The sequence below is a fragment of the Schistocerca americana genome, chromosome 3, assembly GCF_021461395.2.
Source record: "Schistocerca americana isolate TAMUIC-IGC-003095 chromosome 3, iqSchAmer2.1, whole genome shotgun sequence".
In the NCBI taxonomy this organism is placed as follows: domain Eukaryota; kingdom Metazoa; phylum Arthropoda; class Insecta; order Orthoptera; family Acrididae; genus Schistocerca; species Schistocerca americana.
Genome location: NC_060121.1, coordinates 108,841,995 through 108,862,758, shown reverse-complemented (window position 1 = coordinate 108,862,758; position 20,764 = coordinate 108,841,995). Strand labels below are relative to the sequence as shown.

The 20,764-nt window shown below is 43.8% G+C and overlaps 1 protein-coding gene across 1 annotated transcript in view; it reads left to right on the top strand.

The window, feature by feature from the left end:
- Positions 1–20,764, top strand: part of LOC124605902 (arylsulfatase B-like) — a 386,202-nt gene that overhangs the window by 363,894 nt on the left and 1,544 nt on the right. Inside the window, exon 8 of the mRNA XM_047137849.1 lies at positions 1,060–1,178. Within this exon, the coding sequence (XP_046993805.1) occupies positions 1,060–1,178 (119 nt within the window). The remainder of the gene's footprint in view (positions 1–1,059; positions 1,179–20,764) is intronic.

Sequence of the window (20,764 nt, the reverse complement as noted above, 5' to 3'; positions counted from 1 at the left end):
GTGGGCGAGAGAAGCCATGCAGACAACAACTCATCGCAGCTAAGGTAAATACTGCGTGCAGAGGCATAAACTTATTCGTTCACCAGCTTGCGTCCACTGTAATTCGAGCGACCTTGGGTAATCTTTTGCTCAACTTGTCACAAAACTAACCATTCTCCATACACTTGATTGTCATCCTAAAAAACAGTACCGAACTTTGAACCAGATTCGGATGATCTATCGTAGTACTGGCCAACATCGTAAGAATAATTTTGTAAAGAAACTTCTAGTTAGAATTTAATACAGCTGTGTTTAGGTTTATTTAACTTTCTGAGTGTTACAATTTAATATTGTTGTGTTTAGGATTAGTTCACTTTCAGAGGCCGAGATGCGTCATTTTGACAACAGTCTTGTCACTTTGTAAATTGTATAAAGCGTGTATTTTCGTGAAAAAATTGCAATATTAAGCAATGCCATTACAGCTTACACAGTTGTGTTGTCATAGAATAAGAAACCACCTAACTGTAACCTTATATCTGTTTCGACAGGGCAAAGCTTCATCTTGCGTGAACCTCATCTTGACTAAATGAGGGTCACTCTGGATAATAGGGATGAAATTATCTTCCAAACCTTTCACGTATCGTTCGGTAGTCAGTGAGCCATCATGGAATATTTCAGTCATTATTTCGTGACTGGACATTGCACAACATACAGTCACCCGTTGAGGGTGAAGAGAATTCTCGATCGCGAAATGCGGATTCTCAGTCCCCCAAATGTGCCCATTTTGCCTATTGACGACTCCATGCAAATGAATGTGGGCTTCAACGCAAAACCAAACTATACTTGCACATACTAATTCCCATAATGCCCCGCGGCCAATAATGCTGTTTGAACGTCACAACGCAAGTCGTTTAGAAGTTATGAGGGTATATCATATATTTCAATAACTGGCATCCTGTATGTCATGATGAGGCTGCAGTCTCTGTCACGAGTAATTTCCTCACGGACAGCAGCGACACAGTAGTGAGAGCAGCTGCAGACGTCTGACGGTATGTGTTGTGGTGTTGTGCGTGCCCTCAGGATCGGCGTTTCTGGGGTTCCTGGACGGCTGGGAGGGGTCGCCGGGACGCCGCGGCCACTACAACGTCACGAGCGTCTACCTCAGCCCGGCGTGGAGGGCGCTGTCCCGCTACACCAAGGTACTGTGCTGCGATAAGGGCTCCCTGCCACTCAGCGCACACTGTCAGAGCACACAACCCGTCGAGAGTGTGGTGGCGATCTACACCTTGTCCTTTATCGGTATACAGAGTGGGCAAATTGAAACGGTCCAAGAGAATATTTAATGCAAGGGAAGATAGGCAACCCTGGATGCCTTGACCGCGCCTGGGGAAGACGATGCCAATCCTGCACGTCTTAAGATACATTACACCGAGGTGACAGAAGTCATGGGATAGGGATATGCACATTTACAGATGGCGGTAGTGTCGCATACACAAGGTATAAAGTGCCTGAGCATTGGCGAAGCTATCGGGTGAATAATGCGAAAACGTTTCAGACGTGATTAAAGTGCTAGACCGGAGTTAAAAGCCTTTGAACGCGGAATGGTAGTTGGAGCCAGGCGCATGGGACATTCCATTTCGGTAATCTTTAGTGTAATTCAGTATTGCTGGACTCACAGTGTCAAGAGCGTGCCGAAAATGCCATATTTCAACCATTACATCTCGCCGCAGACAACACAGTGGCCGGCAGCCTTCACGTAACGACAGAAATCAGCGGCATTTGTGTAGGGTTGTCCGTGCTAACAGACATGCAATGCTTCGTGAAATAACTGCAGAAAGCAATGTGGGACGTACAACGAACTTATCCGTTACGACTGTGGTGCGAAATTTGATGTCAATGTTATTCGGTAGCAGATGTCCGATGCGAGTGCCTTTGCTGACATCACGACATCGCCTGCACCGCCTCTTCTGGGCTCGTGGCCTTTATCGGTTGGATCCCAGACGATTGGAAAACCTTGGCCTGGTCAGATGAGTCCCGATTTTAGTTGGCAGGAGGTGTGGCGCACATCCCTCGAAGATATCTACCCATGTCGCCAACAAGCTACGGTGCAAGCTGGTGGTGGATTTTGTGTTTACGTGGGATGGACTGGGTCCTCTTGTCCAAGTGAACGAATGTTGCCTGAGAATGAGTCTGTTCCACCACATGGAGACCATTTGCAGCCATTCATGGATTTCATGTTCCCAAACAACAATGGAATTTTTATGAATAACAGTGCCCCATGTCACACAGCCACAATTGTTCGCAATTTGTTTGAAGAAATGGCTCTGAGCACTATGGGACTTAACATCTTTGGTCATCAGTCCCCTAGAACTTAGAACTACTTAAACCTAACTAACCTAAGGACATCACACACATCCATACCCGAGGCAGGATTCGAACCTGCGACCGTAGCAGTTGCGCGGTTCCGGACGGAGCGCCTAGAACCGCTAGACCACCGCGGCCTGTTTGAAGAACATTCTGGACAAATTGAAGGAGTGATTTGGCGAGCCATATCACACGATGCGAATCCTAGAGAACATTTGTGGGTTGTAATCAAGAGGTCAGTTCGTGCACAAACACCTGCACCGGCAACATTATATCTACAGGTGTATTCCAACTATTTCCCGTGCCCATCCCACTCGAGCTGATGCACTAAGCGAGGCAAAAGGAGGATCGACATGGCATTAGAAGGTATTCCATGACTTTCGTCAGCTCCGAGTATTTCAAAAAAACAAAGTAGCTTTAAACACCTAGAAAAAAGTACTTTGATCTGAAGTCTTTTAAAATCCTTTATTAAGCCTCATAAAAGAAAAAGGAAAACTAGTACGATAGCGGTACATACATCAAGCAGTGTGATCCTTCATCAAAACTACAAATATAATGAAGGATTGGATGGAGTATGACATACACAATTCCAAAATACGCTGAACGTAATACCTTTAATTTCATTCATGTTAAACTTAAATCCTCGTTTCAAAACATCTGGTGCAGTTAGAACTCAGGCTATTGGTCTTGTAACCAAACAAATTTCATTTCTCGTTTCTTAAGATGTTTAACATTATTTGTTACACCTGAATCACTGCCTGAACCACAACAGCTTGCAATTTGAGCAACATATAACTGACATTTATTTTTCTTAGTTGTAGGCTCATACAGTAATTACAAAATGTCCTTCGTCTATACTCCGATGCCTAATGTTTGTATTCATTCCTTAGGTGCACACATTGAAAGAAAACAGCGCACCACGAAGTATTTAACCGAATGGGACGGAATCTGATAGATGTGATGTACATTTACACAAAAAAAAAAAAATGAAACACTATTTCAGAAAAAATTGATGATTTATTCAAGAGGAGAGAGACGTTCACAAATTGAGCGAGACAATGGTGCATTAGTTCACCTCTGGCCTTCATGCAAGCAGTTATTCGGCTTGGCATTAATTGAGAGAGTTGTTTGATGTCCTATTAAGAGATATCTTGCCAAAATCAGTCCGACTGGCGCGTTACATCATCAAAACCCCGAGCTGGTTTAAGAACCCTGCCCATAATGCTCCAAACATTCTCAATTTGGTGGAGATCCGGCCACGTTGCTTGTCAAAGTTGGGTTTGGCAAGCACGAAGACAACCAATTGAAACTCTCACCGTGGGCAGGCGGTCATTATCTTGCTGAAATGTAAGCTCAGGATGGCTTACCATGAGGGGCAACAAAACGGGATGTAAAATTTCGACGTACCGCTATGCTGTATGATGCCGCAGATGACAACCGAAGGGTTCCTCCAGTGTAGTGAAGTGTCACCCCAGGCCATCACTCCTGGTTGTTGGGACATACGATGGACGACTGTCCTGATGGTAGCCTACTACTACCGAGCAGCCTCAAGACAAGTATTCACTGGTCATCAGGGTTCAGTTGTGACTGGGACTCGTCACTGAAGACGGTTCAACACAATCAATGAGATTTCAAGCCGAAGACCTGTCTGGAGACATTCCATTGGTGGGCTACCAATAATACGAGGTTCGCCAGTCTCCATCCTGGGCTTAGATTTCTGGAAAATATCAGTGGTTGTCTTCGTGCTTGCATGTGCGTGAGATTTGCGTTTGCTTGTGTGTGTGTGTGTATTTTTCGAAAAAGGCCTTGTTGGCCGAAAGCTCACTTTCCCATTGTTTGTTGTGCCTATCTGTGACTCAGCATCTTCGCTACATGGTGAGAAGCAACTATCCCTTTCATAAAGTTGTTAGCCGGCCGAAATGGCCGTTCGGTTCTAGGCGCTGCAGTCTGGAACCGCGAGGCCGCTACGGTCGCAGGTTCGAATCCTGCCTCGGGCATGGATGTGTGTGCTGTCCTTACGTTAGTTAGGTTCAAGTAGTTCTAAGTTCTAGGGGACTAATGACCTCAGAAGTTGAGTCCCCTGGTGCTCAGAGCCATTTGAACCATATAGCTGTTGAGGAAAAATCCTGTTACAAAGTCATTAGTCACCACTCAGTCACAAGTAAAAGTCACAAAATATCATCCTATGCAGCCAGCCGGGCTGGCCGAGCGGTTCTAGGCGCTACAGTCTGGAACCACGCGACCGCTACGGTCGCAGGTTCGAATCCTGCCTCGGGCATTGATCTGTGTGATGTCCTTAGGTTAGTTAGGTTTAAGTAGTTATAAGTTCTAGGGGACTGATGACCTCAGAAGTTAAGCCATTTGAACAATTTTTGAACCGAAAATTAAACTCCTCAATCACACTAACAATAATGGAGAGTGAAAGTGATCCTGTCTGTTCTATCTTCGGCTTTTGAGATTCATATTGTCACTCACCATTGCTTACCTAGATCCATTATGTCCCAAAATTGCATTTTTATCAAATGTTGTTGGTGTAAGAGGAAAGATTACGTAACCTTAAAAGAAAGTTTTAATTGGCAAATTGATTTACTCAAGGTCATTTTATAATATTAAAAGTAAATATCATGACATAAAAAAATTCAATTTAAAAGAAAAATCGAATGTAATGCTTACATTACAAGAAGAAGGTAAAAGTTTCTGTATACTCTTCTTTTCTGTTTGTATCACTCATGCAAGTCCCAAACTTTTTATCAGTTGTTTCCTTTAGATGAATACTGATGACCCCCTTCGGTGTAACATTCTTTAAAATACATCTTCCAGTTTAATTTTCTTTGCCCTGACAAATGCCTTGAAAATGCAAAACGACATTTCAGTATACGGCAAAATACTATTACAAAATACCATATGATCTCTACATTACAATGATATAAATGTGGCTGAAAATACAACAGTAAAAGTTACAGCGATGGACAGTTCATAATCAAATAATAGTCAATTGGATGCAAGAATATAACCATGTACAAACATACGGAATGAGAATTGTTCATCAATCTTCAGTGAATTATGTTCTCTTTTTAATTTTTTGCGAAAATTTCTAAACATGTTAAATCTTCTAACCGTCAGGAAACGCTTGATAACTGGAATTAGACGGCCGCTGTGGCCGAGCGGTTCTAGGCTGGTTCGAATCCTGCCTCGGGTATGGATGTGTGTGATGTCCTTAGCTTAGTTAGGTTTAAGTAGTTTGAAGATCTAGGGGACTGATGACCTTAGAAGTTAAGTCCTATAGTGCTCATAGCCCATTGAACCAAAGTAGTAGACACTAGCCGCGACTACCACGTAGAATGGGACGGTAATTCCCTTGTCCACTTGAATATCTCAACTGCAGATTTTTCAGCGCTCATTTAAGACTCTATATCTCAGAATGAAGAACAATGGACTTGTACCACTATTGAAATAAGCACGAAGGACTCCGTATTCAGGCCACGGGTGGCCCACCGGGACCATCCGACCGCCGTGTCATCCTCAGTGGAGTATGCTCATAGGAGGGGCGTGGGGTCAGCACACCGCTCTCCTGGCCGTTAAGACGGTATTCATGACCGAAGTCACTACTGTTCGGTCGAGTAGCTCCGCAACTGGCATCACGAGGCTGAGTGCACCCCGAAAAATGGCAACAGTGCATAGTGGCCTGGATGGTCACCCATCCAAGTGCCGACCACGCCCAAAAGCGCTTAACTTGGGTGATCTCACGGGAACCGGTGTATCCACTGCGGCAAGGCCGTTGCACTACTATTGAAATAAGCCCTTCATATATACCTGGTTTGACGAAATTACATTTGCTCCAGCAGGCTAGTGAACCCCTTACAAGCTATATGTGAAGTACCTGAAGTATGTTGTTTAACATCCATCCTTCCAGGTGCCACCGGTCTCACGCCAAACCCCTGTGCCTGCCATGGCGGGGCGTATACAAGACCAGATGACATGCCAGCCATGGCCCAGACACCCGCAGAGTCTTGGCCTGCTACTGTCCAGTTCCCATCTAATATGATTTCGCTTCGCTGTTCCACTACCGACTCCTTTCAGCTGTCATTGTATGCTGACCATTGTCTAGGATTTGTGCAAGGTGGCGGTGGTGGAGGCGGGGGGGGGGGGGGGGATGCCTGCATTGGGCAGTTCTGCAGTAGGGGCACACACTACCACTCCAGGAAAGCAACGCCACCGTTGGTACTAACTGTCATGTGTGGCAAAACTTCAATTATGCAATGAATCACTAATTCACGGCAACATGTCTGTTCTTGAGTACTGAGTCCATTGTACTCATGTTGAAAGAACGTGCTTTAGGGCATCGCTCCCATAACGGTGACATCACTATAAATTTACGACGTAAAATTCGTCGATTACGTTATAGAAGAATCCCACAACTGTATTTCTTCTTCAACTATAGATTAGTTTTAATCACCTACGTTCTCGGCACCAAAAGTTATTTTACAGACTTAGTACCAAGTGCATCTACTTCAATCATGTTAGATACTTTGGCAGACACTGTAATATATCCAGTACTACAGCTATTATTTACTCACAAAGCTCGAGGCCTTCTTGCACCCTCCACATGGTTTTTAGAACTGTTAATTTTTGTCGTTTCCGTGGAGACACTGTCGATCGTGACCGCTCGACATTCACTGTTGTCCTCCCGCATGTCTCTCCTTTCTGCCCCTTTGCGACAATCCCCACAATCCGACCGCCCCACTGACGTCCCTTGTCTCAACATGCACGTCACACTCTTACCACGCGGACACCGCGTAAATGCCACAGTAGTATAACATCCTTTCTTACACGATAAACTTACGAGCACAATACATTTCTGCACGCTTAATTCTGTCATAGTAATGTTTTAAACAAAAAAATGAAATCATAGGGGGAACTGAATTCAAGGCAAATTCAAACATTAGTTTACGTTTCGAAAGAACTAATAAAATGTGAGTTAAACGTGAGGTGATGATGTCTGATGCTCCCAAAGTTACTGTCACCTTACTTATGCAGAAACTGTGAATAGCAGTTTGACATCAGAGACGGACTTGCCTGTAAGAGTGGAATCCGATAATACGAATAACAGTAACAAGCGGCGCAGACAGTTTTTGGCTTATATTTTAGTATAGAAATTTTGGAACACCCTGTACAAAGTACGTAATATATGTTTATACTTATACAATGTAAACGTGCACTTGAAATAGTCTACTTAGCTTTATTTTAATTAGTAGACGACCCACCAGTGTAACGAGTGAGACTCCATTCGGTGCGTTGGTATTACGCATCGTTAATCCTCCAGAAGCTCGATCATTAGGAGGCAAACTGGCAGTTGTAGGAAACAGCGAGGTTAACGAGCAATTGTGCGGTCGGCTGCTTCGCATGCAGACGCTCGCCTCGCAGCCACGTCACTTTGCGTACTTACGCAAGCGCGATGCCATCTGCAAAGTGCCGCGATAGTATCTGCACGCGCTCTCCTAACGGCAGCCTCAGGGATCTCCTGGCAGCTGTTTCCGGGGGAAACGTTTTGTTACCTGGACGGAGCGCGCTTTACGCTCGCATGGCTTACGTCACAAGAAATGCTAGCTTTTCATGATTTCAAATGTACGAGTTTCTCTCATTTGCAAAAGCTTAATCGCTGACGAAAGGTGTACACACACGCTACAAGACTTTATTGGTCATAATCATAAACATAACTCGCAGCGATTCTTAGAATAAATCTATTTTATTTCACGTCTATTGTCACATACTTGTAGGTCTTCAGACTTCCGGTTTGGGTCACCAATGACCATCTGCAGATCTTTCCTCACCTTACTTTCGACGTTAATTAGTTATGCAGCACGTCTCTATAAAAAGTCAGAGATTCCATTCAACAGATGGTTCAAATGGCTCTGAGCACTATGGGACTCAACTGCTGTGGTCATCAGTCCCCTAGAACTTAGAACTACTTAAACCTAACTATCCTAAGGACATCACACACATCCATGCCGGAGGCAGGATTCGAACCTGCGACCGTAGCAGTCGCACGGTTCCTGACTGCGCGCCTAGAACCGCGAGTCCACCGCGGCCGGCTCCGATACGCTCACCTTGTTTGCTAGCGATTACGTGTTTTAGTACCAAACTGTTAAAGAATTGACTTTATGGAGACGATAAGCAGAACTAATTAAGCCGCGTGGGATTAGCCGAGCGGTCTCAGGCGCTGCAGTCATGGACTGTGCGGCTGGTCCCGGCGGAGGTTCGAGTCCTCCCTCGGGCATGGATGTGTGTGTTTGTCCTTAAGATAATTTAGGTTAAGTAGTGTGTAAGCTTAGGGACTAAGGACCTTAGCAGTTAAGTCCCATAAGATTTCACACACATTTGAACATTTTAAAACTAATTGACATCAAAAGTAATGTAATGCAGATGGTTATTGCTAACCGTAACCGGTAGTTGAGTATCTACAAATTGGTGACGATAGACGTGAAGCAAAAAAAAATTTAGTCTACAGTTTCGGGTCACTGTTCCATTTGCATCTTGTGAAATTTGTGCCATGTTGCGGAGATTTCAGACACTGTTATGCACTGTTTTCTAAACATGAAAGATATTAAAGGTACTCCAATGATTGAAGGTTGACTGCAGTATCGTGCCTCACTCCTATATCTACGTCCATACTCAACAAACCACTATGCGGTGCATAACGGAGGGTACCTTGTACCACGGACGGTAATCCCTTTTCCTAATCTACTCGCAAATGGAGAGATGGAGACAAAGCGAGAGAAAGAGAGAGAGAGACAGAGAGAGTGAGAGTAAAGACGATGGTCTACACGCCTCCGTACGATCTCCAGTACCACTTACCTTTTCTACATGGTCCTTACGAGATATCTACTTCGGTGGCAGTAGAATCGTTCCATTGTCAGCGCAAATGCCGATTCTGTAAGTCTTTTCAATAGTGTTCCTCGAGAAGAACGTCGTACTCTCTCGAGGGATCCCCATATGAGTTCACGAAGCATTTCGGTAACACTCGCATTTCAATTGACCCCACCGGTAACAAATCTAGCAGCACACCTCCTAATTGCTTCGATGTTTTCCCTGAATCCGACCTGCTGGTGATCCCAAACACGAGAGCAGTATTCAAAAACGATTCTCACTGGTGGTCTGATCCCGGACTCTTTTACAGATGAGCAACACATTCCCAGAATTCTGCCAACAAACGGAAGTCGATCATCCTCCTTTCCTACTACCGGCCTTACGAGCTCTTAGTATTTCATATCGTTCTGCAACTTACGCCCGGGTACTTAACTGACGTGACTGTATCAAGCACCACACCGCTAATACAGAATTTGAAAATTACAGGATTGTTTTAGCTATTCATCTGAACTTATTTTTCTCTCCATTCAGAGCAAGCTCCTATTCTTCACACCAAATAGAAATTGTTTAAGGCGCCCTTTATCCTCCTGCAATCGCTCAGAAAGGGCACATTCCCGTATGCCCCAGGGTCTTCAGCAGACAGTAGCTGATTTCAACTCACACTAACAGATAATTTGTATTTAAAGAGAACAAAAGCGTTCTATATCGCACTCCCCTGGGTCATGCCTGACGATATCCTTTTCCCTGATGAACACTTTCACTCAAAGATATCGTACTCGCTTTTATTACTTAAGTAGTCTCAAAGTCACTCACGTATCCAAGAACCTAACTCTGTCCTTCGTAAACAGTCAGCAGTAGTGCAGTGGTCTGCTTTCCAGAAATCTAGGAATTTGAATCAGTCTGTTGCCCTTCATCCATGGTTCGCAGCATACGGTGCCGTGTGAGGAAAAGTCAATTGAGTTTCACACAAGTGATGCTTTCTAAATCCGATCTGATTTGTGGACAAATTATTTGTCCCAACGAAATTTATTGTATTCGAATTCAGAAATGCCCAAGAATTCTGTAGTAAACCGACGCTAAAAGGTACTGGTGTTCAATTTTTCGGGCCAGTTCTTTTACCCTTCTTAAACACAGGAATCGCCTTTGCGTTTTTCCAGTCGCTTGGAAGTTTGCGCTGGACGAGAGCTTCGCGATAAAATAAGAAGCCAATATCGTCCAGTACTCTGTGTGAAAGCGAATCGGTGTTCCATCCTACCAGATGAATTACTTAATTACAACTGTTTCAATTAGTTATTAACGATAGAGATGTCTTTTTCTACGTCCTCCGAACGCCCTCTGTGCGACGGTCGAAGGATTTAATACTTGAGCTATCTGTATACTCCGTTGTGTTGCAACATCAGACAGGTCGACGAGTGACTGAATAGTAGCCTTTGACTCGTTTATTTATTTTTCAGAAGACCAGAATTTTCTCGGGTTGTCAGCAAGATCTTTTGCTAACATATGTCGGCAATGCAGTGGTTTCGCTCTTCGATATTCTTATAGACGCACCGGTTTCTATTAACTTTTGTCTGTCAACATTTCTGTGTCTTTTTAACCGAAATTGCAACAATCTGCTTCCTCAGCACTTCCAGAGTTTTTGTATTAAACCACAGTGGGTTTTTTGCGACTATAATCCACTTGGTCGGCTCATACTACTGTAGAGCGCGATTTGCAGTCGATATAAACTTTGACCATAAAGCCTCTACATCAATCATATTTGAACTCAATGATTCTTGTAATTTTTTACCTCTTGCAGCCTAACTGACTGATTTATTAGCTAGTAACTATCGTCCCTACGATGACACCATAGCCACTAATCCCTCTCACTATAGTGTCACTGCCGGCTTGTTTGTAGCTACAAGGTCCAAAATATTTCCTTTGCGAGCAGGTTGTCGAATCAGCTGCTCAAGAGAATTTCTGGAAAATGTTTTCGGAACTACTTCACTGGCCTGTCTGACCCTACTGCCCGCTATGAATCCATAGACTATGGTAGGAACAGCAACAGTGTATGAATTTTCTTTGTAATAAATGCGTGTGCCGGTTTGAAATTCGATTCCACAAACCATTCGTGAGCTGTTGCTTTAAAAGTATGTATAGCATAGTAGACCAACCCTCTTCTGTCAACGAAGTCACAAAAAGAAGCCACGAATATTAGTTACCACTTTGTATCGGATGTATAAACTATGATCAAAATGAAATATATGCTGTTAGCGTCTGAGAACCGAAGGAAAATGCATGTCAGTTTGTTGCGCAATGTATAAAACAGCGACGCTGCAGCCTCCAAAAACTTACATCAAGAGAATGACAAGTTGAGAATTGACAAAGGAGCTAAGCAAGGTGACTTTATTGCAACAAAAGTAGTTTTTGCAGTTTTTACAAGACGTCTTTAAATCATCGTACTGGGACGAAGAAGGATTATATATGAATATTTGTTATCTAAGCGAGATCTGATTGGCTGAAGACTTTTGTTCCGATATTTTAGGATCCATAAAAACTCCAGCAGAGGATGGAGGAAATAAATGATGTAGATATGACAGCAAGCCTGAAGATTAATTTCAATAACACCAAAATAATGAACAATTGGTGTCCTGGTAGGAAAACAGTAATTGGTACACCGATAACGGAGTAGCAGAGATTCGTGATTATGCCATAGACACAGCTGAGGAATTAATATACTTTAGACAAATGAAAACGATAAGCGGATGAATGCTGTAACAAGTAAACATTAGCGTAGGAATAGCTAGGACTTCATATGGGAAACTGAACGCTGTGTTCGTTTGTAAATTCCCAATATGACTCCAACGAAATGTCTATAGCCAACGAACTATCAATACCGTACTGACTTACTACTGTAACTGAAACTTGAACGTTAAATTCGCAGACAGTTCAAAAATCGAGGGTAGTTTAACGAGGAATGGAGTGCTGCATGCTGGCCATAACAAGAAAGGGCAGAAAAACAAACGAACTAATCAGTCAAAATCGAGAAGCTGACGACGTAATAGAGACTGTTGTAACATTCCTGGCCCTGTATTTTTGCTGATTCTTAACTGGAACCGTTTTCCTTGTGGCGATCGGGCGTGGGTAAGGCGAGGCTCGTAGAGAAAACAAGCTCAGCGTATATCCCGTCAGTGTTGACGAAAAGAAACCATGTCTCTTTTCTTTACGAACCATGAAGTCTTCTCACATTTAAATGAAAAGGATAACATTTCATAACGTACTGAAGCGACAAAAGTCATGGGACACCTCCTAATATCGTGTCAGTCCTCTTTCTTCCCGGTATAGTGCAACAGGTCGATATGGCACGTGCTCAAAAGTCATTGGAGGTCCTCTACAGAAGTACTGATTCATGCTGCCATTATAGTCATCCATTATTGTGAAAGTGTTGCCGGTGATTGATTTTATGCACGAACTTACCTCCCATAAATGTTCTATGGGGTTCATGACGGGCGATATGGGTGACTAAATTATTTGCTCGACCTGCCCAGAAAGTTCTTCAAACCAATAGCGAACAACTGTGGCCGAGTGTTATGGCACATTTTCATCTGTAAAAATTTCATCGCTGTTTGGGAACATGAAGTCCATGAATAGCTGCCAGTGGTCTGAAACTAGCCGAACATAAATATTTCCAGTCAATGATTGGTCCACTTAGAACAGAGGACCAAGATCCCATGTAAACACAGACCACACCTTTATGGAGTCACCACGAGCTTGCACAGAGCCTTGGGTTCTTGGCTTCGTGGGATCTGTGCCACACTCGAACTTTGCTTCAGTTCTAACCTGAAATCGAGACTCAGCTGACCAGACCACGGGTGCCCAATCGTCGAGGGTTCAACTGATAAAAGTGACGAGCCCCAAAGATACGCTACAGGCGATGTCGTGCTGTCAGCACTGGTATTGGAGTCGGTCGTCTGCTGCCACAGCCCATTAACAACAAATTCCGCAGCGCTGCACTAACAAATACTTTCGTAGTAAGGCCCACATTGATATCTGCCGGTATTTCACGCATTGTTGCTTAGCTGTTAGCACTGATAACTCAATTTAAACGCCGTTGCTCTCGGTCGTTATATGAAGGCCGTCGGCCATTCCGTCGTCTGTGGTGAAAGACAATGCCTAAAATTTGGTATTATCGTCATACTCTTGACATAGTGGGTACTGGAATATTGAATTCCCTAACGATTTCCGAAATAGGTTGGGTGATTTGCGGAAAGGGACCAAACAAGCGAGGTCATGCGCCCCATTTTCGAAATGGAATGTCCTATGCGTGTAGCTCCAACTACCACTCCGCGTTCAAGGTCTGTTAGTTCGCGTCTTCCGGCCATAATCACTTCGGAAATCTGATCACATAAATCATATGAGTACAAATGACAGCTCCGCCAATGCACTGCCCTTTTATACCTTGAGTATGCCGTACTACGGCCGTCTGAATATGTTCATATCACTGCTACATAACTTTTATAATTGCGTAGGCTCACGCGGCCAGAGTCAGTCGACATAAAAGTTTTCTGGGTATGGTACCACGTCATAATGTATAAAACTACTGCTGCTGGAGAAAAAAAAAACAGCGTTTCGCCCACGGTTGCGGCGGCCTTGTTCAGGGTCATTTTATACATTATGACGCGCTGCCATACAAAGAAAACTATTATGTCGACATTACTTTTGTCACCTCAGTGTACTTTTTTCGTTTATTGAATTTGTGCGTAGCAATAGCTAGACGCAACCAAGCTTACACAAACATTTAAATTCAATTCCACTTTCACATCGAAATCTGCCTTTGTTGTTTCGCTACTCATATTAAACAGTCACAATATTTGGTTCACTGCCGCCTAAAGTACATTACAGTTGACTCTAAAGTCCTACACTGACTACCAAAAATTTTTTCTAAGGAACTGCAGCTACCCGATTTGTTGCAAATTTTAGGCTAGCTCCCAAGTTTTTCATGGGTGTGCAACGTTATGTTTGCTGCCCGTAAAACGTCTAGATGACGCTCAGTTTCCTTCCACGTCTCCGCGAACATCTCTTCCGTCGCAGACGCTGCAGCGGTTACAAGGCTTTCTACCACGGGTGATGTTTCACCAAATGGTGAACCGCAGCACGAAGGTTCGTCAGTTCTTGGATGAAATGTTGAGCAAACGTAGCCATTATTCACATTATTTTTAGTGCCATGTTGAGGATAACGTGTTCAGGTCAGCAGTTTCCTGTGGGCAAACTCTTAAGGCACGGGTGCTGAAGAGGTGGTGACAGAAGGGATGAGAGCAAAGACATGAAGACTAATCAACAGGAAGGGAGGGAGATTAACGTTCCTTTCACATCGAGGCATGCCGTAGACAACGGCGCACGGGTTGACGACGAGTTCCATGACTTCGTGAAGGCATCTGACACCGACGCACACTACCGTTTGGTGAAAAAAATACGAGCTTACGGAGTACCTGACCAGATTTGCGCTGGAAACAAGACTTTCTTACAGATAGTATTCAATATGTCACTCTTAACGGAACAAAATCAACGGATGTAAAGGCAAATTCAAGGGCACGCTAAGAAAGTGTGACAGCAGTGTTACTGTTTACTCAGTATATAAATGATCTAATAGAAAGAGTCGGAAGCTCCTTAACACAGTTCGCAGTGGACGGTGTTGTGTATAAACAAGTTGCAACTCCAGAACACGGTATCGATTTCTAGAACGACCTGCAGAGGATAGATGGATGGTGTAGGCACTGGCAGTTGACACTGAACGTAATATATTGAGCATGCATAAGAAAAGAAACGCACTACTGTAAAGCAACACTGTTGATGAGAATCTAACTGAAACTATATCTACTGTAGTATATCCAAGACTAACTGTCTAGAGCCGGCCGCGGTGGTCTCGCGGTTCTAGGCGCGCAGTCCGGAACCGTGCGACTGCTACGGTCGCAGGTTCGAATCCTGCCTCGGGCATGGATGTGTGTGATGTCCTTAGGTTAGTTAGGTTTAAGTAGTTCTAGGTTCTAGGGGACTAATGACCACAGCAGTTGAGTCCCATAGTGCTCAGAGCCATTTGAACCTAACTGTCTAGAGCGATCTTAAGTGGAATGATCACACAAAGAAAATAGTAGGGAAAGAAAATGTCAGACAGAGATTCGTAGGAAGAATATTAAAAAGAAATGTTGATCACCTATAAGGAAGTGGCTTGCAAAGAGTTTGTTAGACCCATCTCGAGTATTGTTGATCAGTGTGGAATCCTTACCAGGTAGGACTAATAGAAGAAAACGAAAAGATCCAACGAAGAGCGGCGCGTTCCATCATAGGATCGCGTTTAGTCGACGCCATAGCGTTACCGAGATGCTCAACAAGCTCCAGTGGCAGACGGTACAGGAGAGGAGTTAAGCATCACAAAGGATTTACTATTGAAATTCGGAGAGAATACTTTGGGGTGGAGTTGGAAAGCATGTAACGCCCTTCCACAAACATCTCGAGAAATGACCACCCCTAGAAAATATGAGGAATTAGAGCTAATACAGAGACTTACCGACAATCATTCTTCCCACACGCCATTCGCGAGTGGTACACGAAAGCGAGAATGAGTTAGTGATCCCAGAAGTACCCTCCACCAGAGACCGTTGGGTGGTTTGTGGAAGTATGATGTAGCTGTAGATGTAGAAGAATTGGGAAGAAATGCTACCGCGCCCTTTCAGAGGGACCACGCCAGCATTTGCCGTGAGCGATTTCGCGAGATCAGGGAAAACCTAAGTGTGGGCGAGTGTGTAACGGGTTGTGAATTTGGATCGGATGGGAAGCGTAGACGGACGGCCGAAGTTGTTACGGTGACCACGCGTATAAAGTGGCATTTCCGCCGTCGGCCTGTCCATAACATTTGGTGAGGCTGTGCTTCGTACCACTGTTCCAGGCGAAACGCGAAATTTGAAGGAATATTCCATAGCCTCGTCCCCTGCCGGAAAAAGCGTGCAAAGCTCTGAAGGTTCCAGAGAACCTGCGGTGCGTAATCATGTCGTACCACTACCGACAGTCGTAACCCTTACACTATTATGATAGCGAAATGGGCATAGGCGTTTAGCAAGACGAGGTGATTGGATATGAACTAAGAGAATTCTGTGGTCACTACAACGTGATAAGAAACGACCTAGTGGATGAACTGACGGAAGCAAAACTGTCGACATAAAGAACAAACAGGACAACTCTGGAAGTGGAAAGCAAACGAAAAGTCTGGAAGAGGCTTATATGACGGATGATGGTGACGAAGACTCTTTCTACCGCCACTGTTCGCTAATTCTGGGATTGTTGTACGTAGGTACAAAGTTGCTATGCCACTCGACAATAAGCTTAAATGATCTGAAGGTGGCCCGTAATGACCGGTATCACCAAGTGCGTGAATTAATTGCCGTGACACCGCAAGAAAAAAAATCAGTTTTTGCTCGCCGACTATGCGTTTTCGTGAACTTGGCTGACTATCTGTGTTTGGTATCCCGCCCTTGTTGCAGTTACGCTGTGGTTCTTCTTGTTACTATGTGTGGCAGCAACGATGTGTATCGATATTTGCACCGTGTACCACCTTTGGATTCGTGCATATTGTTTCCGGCTAGGGGTCTGAGGGCAGTCGGTCGATTGCTGCGGACCAGGGAAGTTACCTCCACGAGGTGCAGTCAGCTGGATCCGCTGGCGGTCCCTGCGCAATGTCAGAAAGTGTGTGGAGCTGTCCGATCACTACGAGCTTCGTGGTTCACCGACCCAGGGCGTCAAAGTTGAGTAGTGGTTTCAAGTACCCAAGCCACGTCTATTCGTGTTGTGTGGTTCGTTTCGGTGGTTCGCTGTTGGGGAGGTTTTCCTGTGAGCAATACCAAGTGTTGGTATTGCTCAAATTTAGCCGCCATGTGGTGGAATTAACTATACTGGTTGATTGCAGTTCAAGTGCACCAGCGGAATTTTCTGCCCTGTTGCCGTTAGTGTTACAGTTACCTGCCCTGGCCAGTAACGTAATTTCAGGCAGTGTCCTTTCCTCACCTGTTGTCGCAGTCCAACACGGTGTGTAGTTTTGACAGCTTAATACATATACATATTTGACTGTGGATAATCACTCCCATAACATTTTGTGTTTGAATTCTCATGTACCGATTGGTGTCAAGCAAGTCGTTTGTCAGGCGGTCCGTGGCTGTCGCTTGGTTGGGTTCCGACGGATCAAGTGTAGTTGGGCTCACCACCTGTCTCACCAAAGAGAATGAGGGCAGACCAACTCCTTGGGGGCTTCTGAGTGCTGTTGTCTTTACTGTCTTTCTCACCGGTGTTAATTGTGTGTTTATAATCTATCATAGCCAATAAAAGAAAAGTTCTTGGTTTTACAGTGTGTTATGTAAATAATTTTTAATTCCGGCAAGTGGATATTTGCTGAAAGGTTATTGACGTTGTGTTGTCTTTTCTTTCAGTACGGTTTCAGCTACTTAAAACTTAAGGGTTGTGGTTATATATATTTTTTTTTAATTTCGGAAAATTAATTGTGGCCCTTCAGCCTTGGAACCTTATTCTTAAAAGTACCTTTCAAGCTTAAACATTACGGCTTGGAACCTTATTCTTTAAATTACCTTTTAAGCTTAAACATTGCGGCCTTCTGTCTTTGAAAGGTTATGGTAATTTATTTTAAAATCTTGAAAATTTTACTGTGGGCCTTCAGCCGTTAATGTTTCATCTTGTTTATGTTTGTCTATCCACCCTTGTCTTGAGGCTTTCATCGCATATATATATATATATATATATATATATATATATATATATATATATATATATATATATATATATATATGTTACTTTATTTGTAATTGTAGCTGACTGTTTCCACTCACTTGAAATTTACCTTGTTGATTTTTAAGATTTCTTGTTTGGGGGCCTTCAGCCGTGAGAACTCGTACTTGTAAAAGTTCGGCTATGTGCCGCTTTGGTTGTAAATGTGTTATTAAATTACAATAAATTACAATTTTAAGGTGAAACTGACCCAAACCTTATTTGGTCCTTTCCAAAATCCTAATCAGCTGTTATGCCAAGGGGGTTTAGCGGGTGTCTCAGATTCTGACACATTTCTTTGAAGAATAGCATCTGCGTATCCTAACAGCAATAAAAATCCATCTGGGTTTGGCAACTTCCTGCATGTGTGGATGGTTCTTTCTAATTTCTCGTCGACATCAGCTTTCGTTTTCTACTTCTTTCATGTTTTTATCCTTACAGTGTGCAGGAGTAGCACACATGTCAGGAGGTGGCAGTACTGAATGAAACACTTGACTTAATATGTGCCCAATTTTTATTAGTCAAGCTTGCAGAGATGAGATTTCATTTCACGTTATGGTCGGAGTTGACCAAAAATGTGTTGGCATCCATTTCCAAACAGAAAACCCTCTCTCCCGAGAGTACTATCAGGGTCCCAACGTCGTTATGTGGGTAGGGGAGCATAACTGTTTTCTCGGAAATGTGGCAGTAAAGTGGAGGGTCGTTTTGCAACATCAACAACAATCTCGATACAGAAGACGAAGATTACCTGGATAAGCGTCTTACAGTAGCACTGTCCGAAACATCCAAGGTGATTGAAGATATTAATTCGTGTAATATTTTTGCATCTCTAATAACCAATCTTTCTCCATCGTAATAAATTACCATCAATCATTCAATTACAATTTCTTAGGTTGAAGATCACCAAAAACTCACTGTTTATGCAGGTGTTTCCATACCCCTGCTACTTATCCTGCACCTTCGATTACCCAAGAACCTTCACCTGGACCTTCTAGTGCTCAAGAAACATGGCATATGCCACCAACAGTGGAATGGGGACAAGCAAACTGTGCATATAAGCATAGGTATTTCTTCATACATTGATCTTTCACTGTATAACTTATCTATCTGTTATATCCACCCCCATCACTAAATGCTTTTTTGTTTTCGATATAATCTACTCGATGTGATGACCGATCTCTGAGTTCAAAATGCCTTCGTTCCATGACACATGTATGCTAATACGTACACATTTCATTTTCATTTTTCTATTCAGTGTCAGTTACCTAATATGTTGTAAATTTGGTAATGTATTCATCACATTCATCGCCAGTCATTGAAAATAACCTCTTTTATGCGTAATACATCGAAAGTACAGCAACGATGAAGATAGCGAAGTGTAAACAGTCATGTGGCTACAGGGGCCAGAAGGTATTTTTCGTTCTTCTCTCCTTGCTTCCTGCACCCTTATGAGAAAAGAGAATATTTCGAAGGTCTCTTGTAGGAAATTTGATGCCCCGTGTGGTGTAGAGCTATTCGATGAGAACAAGTGTATTAATCGAGTTGTTGTGGGTGGGAGTTGGCGTTTTTAGCCTTTTCGCAGAAGCGCCGAAAAATCACTGCTTTTCAGCGCGCTCTAGCGCGGATACCACTCGTCAGACAATCAGCACTGAATAGTGCATTTTGTAGGACATTTTATCTCCTTTAATGTTGTATCGTCTTCGACCATGGCGGAATTTTATAGATATAAGGGAAAACCCAAAAAGGGCAGATATTTTGGGTTTCTTTTCGTTTGTCGTCATCAAGCCAAAGTCCTGCATCGCAACAAACATCAAATTGGGATTCAGCACCCCTGAAACGATGTAGAACCGTCGAGCAACAAACTTCCGCAATTATGGTACGAGAAAACTACTATTTGACTGGCCTATGTAATGAACAACACATGTACACTGAAGAGCCAAGGAAACTTTTACACCTGCCTAACTTCGTGGAGGGCCCCCACGAGCAGGCAGAAGTGCCGCTACACGACGTGGCAGGGACTCGACTAGAATGAAATTTCCACTCTACAGCGGAGTGTGCGCTGATATGAAACTTCCTGGCAGACTAAAACTGTGTGCCGGACCGAGACTCGAACTCGGGACCTTTGCCTTTCGCGGGTAAGTGCTCTACCAACTGAGCTACCCAAGCACAACTCTCGCCCGTCCTCACAGCTTTACTTCTGCCATTTCATTCTAGAAACATCCCCCAGGCTGTGGCTAAGCCATGTCTCCGCAATATCCTTTCTTTCGGGAGTGCTAGTTCTGCAAGGTTCGCCGGAGAGCTTCTGTAAAGTTTGGAAGGTAGGAGACGAGGTAATGGCAGAAGTAAAGCTGTGAGGACGGGGCGTGAGTCATGCTTGGGTAGCTCAGTTGGTAGAGCACTTGCCCGCGAAAGGCAAAGGTCCCGAGTTCGAGTCTCGGTCCGGCACACGGTTTTAATCTGCCTGGAAGTTTCATGGACTCGACTAATGTCTGAAGTAGTGCTGGAGGGAATTGACAACATGAATCCTCAGGGCTGTTCGCAAATCCGTAAGAGTACGCGGCGCTGGAGATCTCTTCTGAACAGCACCTTGCAAGGCGAGCCAGATGCGCTGAATAACGTTCACGTCTGGGAAGTTTCGTGGCTAGTGGAAGCGTTTAAACTAAGAAGAGTGTTTCTGGAGCCACTCCATAGCAATTCTGGACATGTTGTGTGTCGCACTGTCCTGCTTTAATTTCCGTATCACTCCAACTGC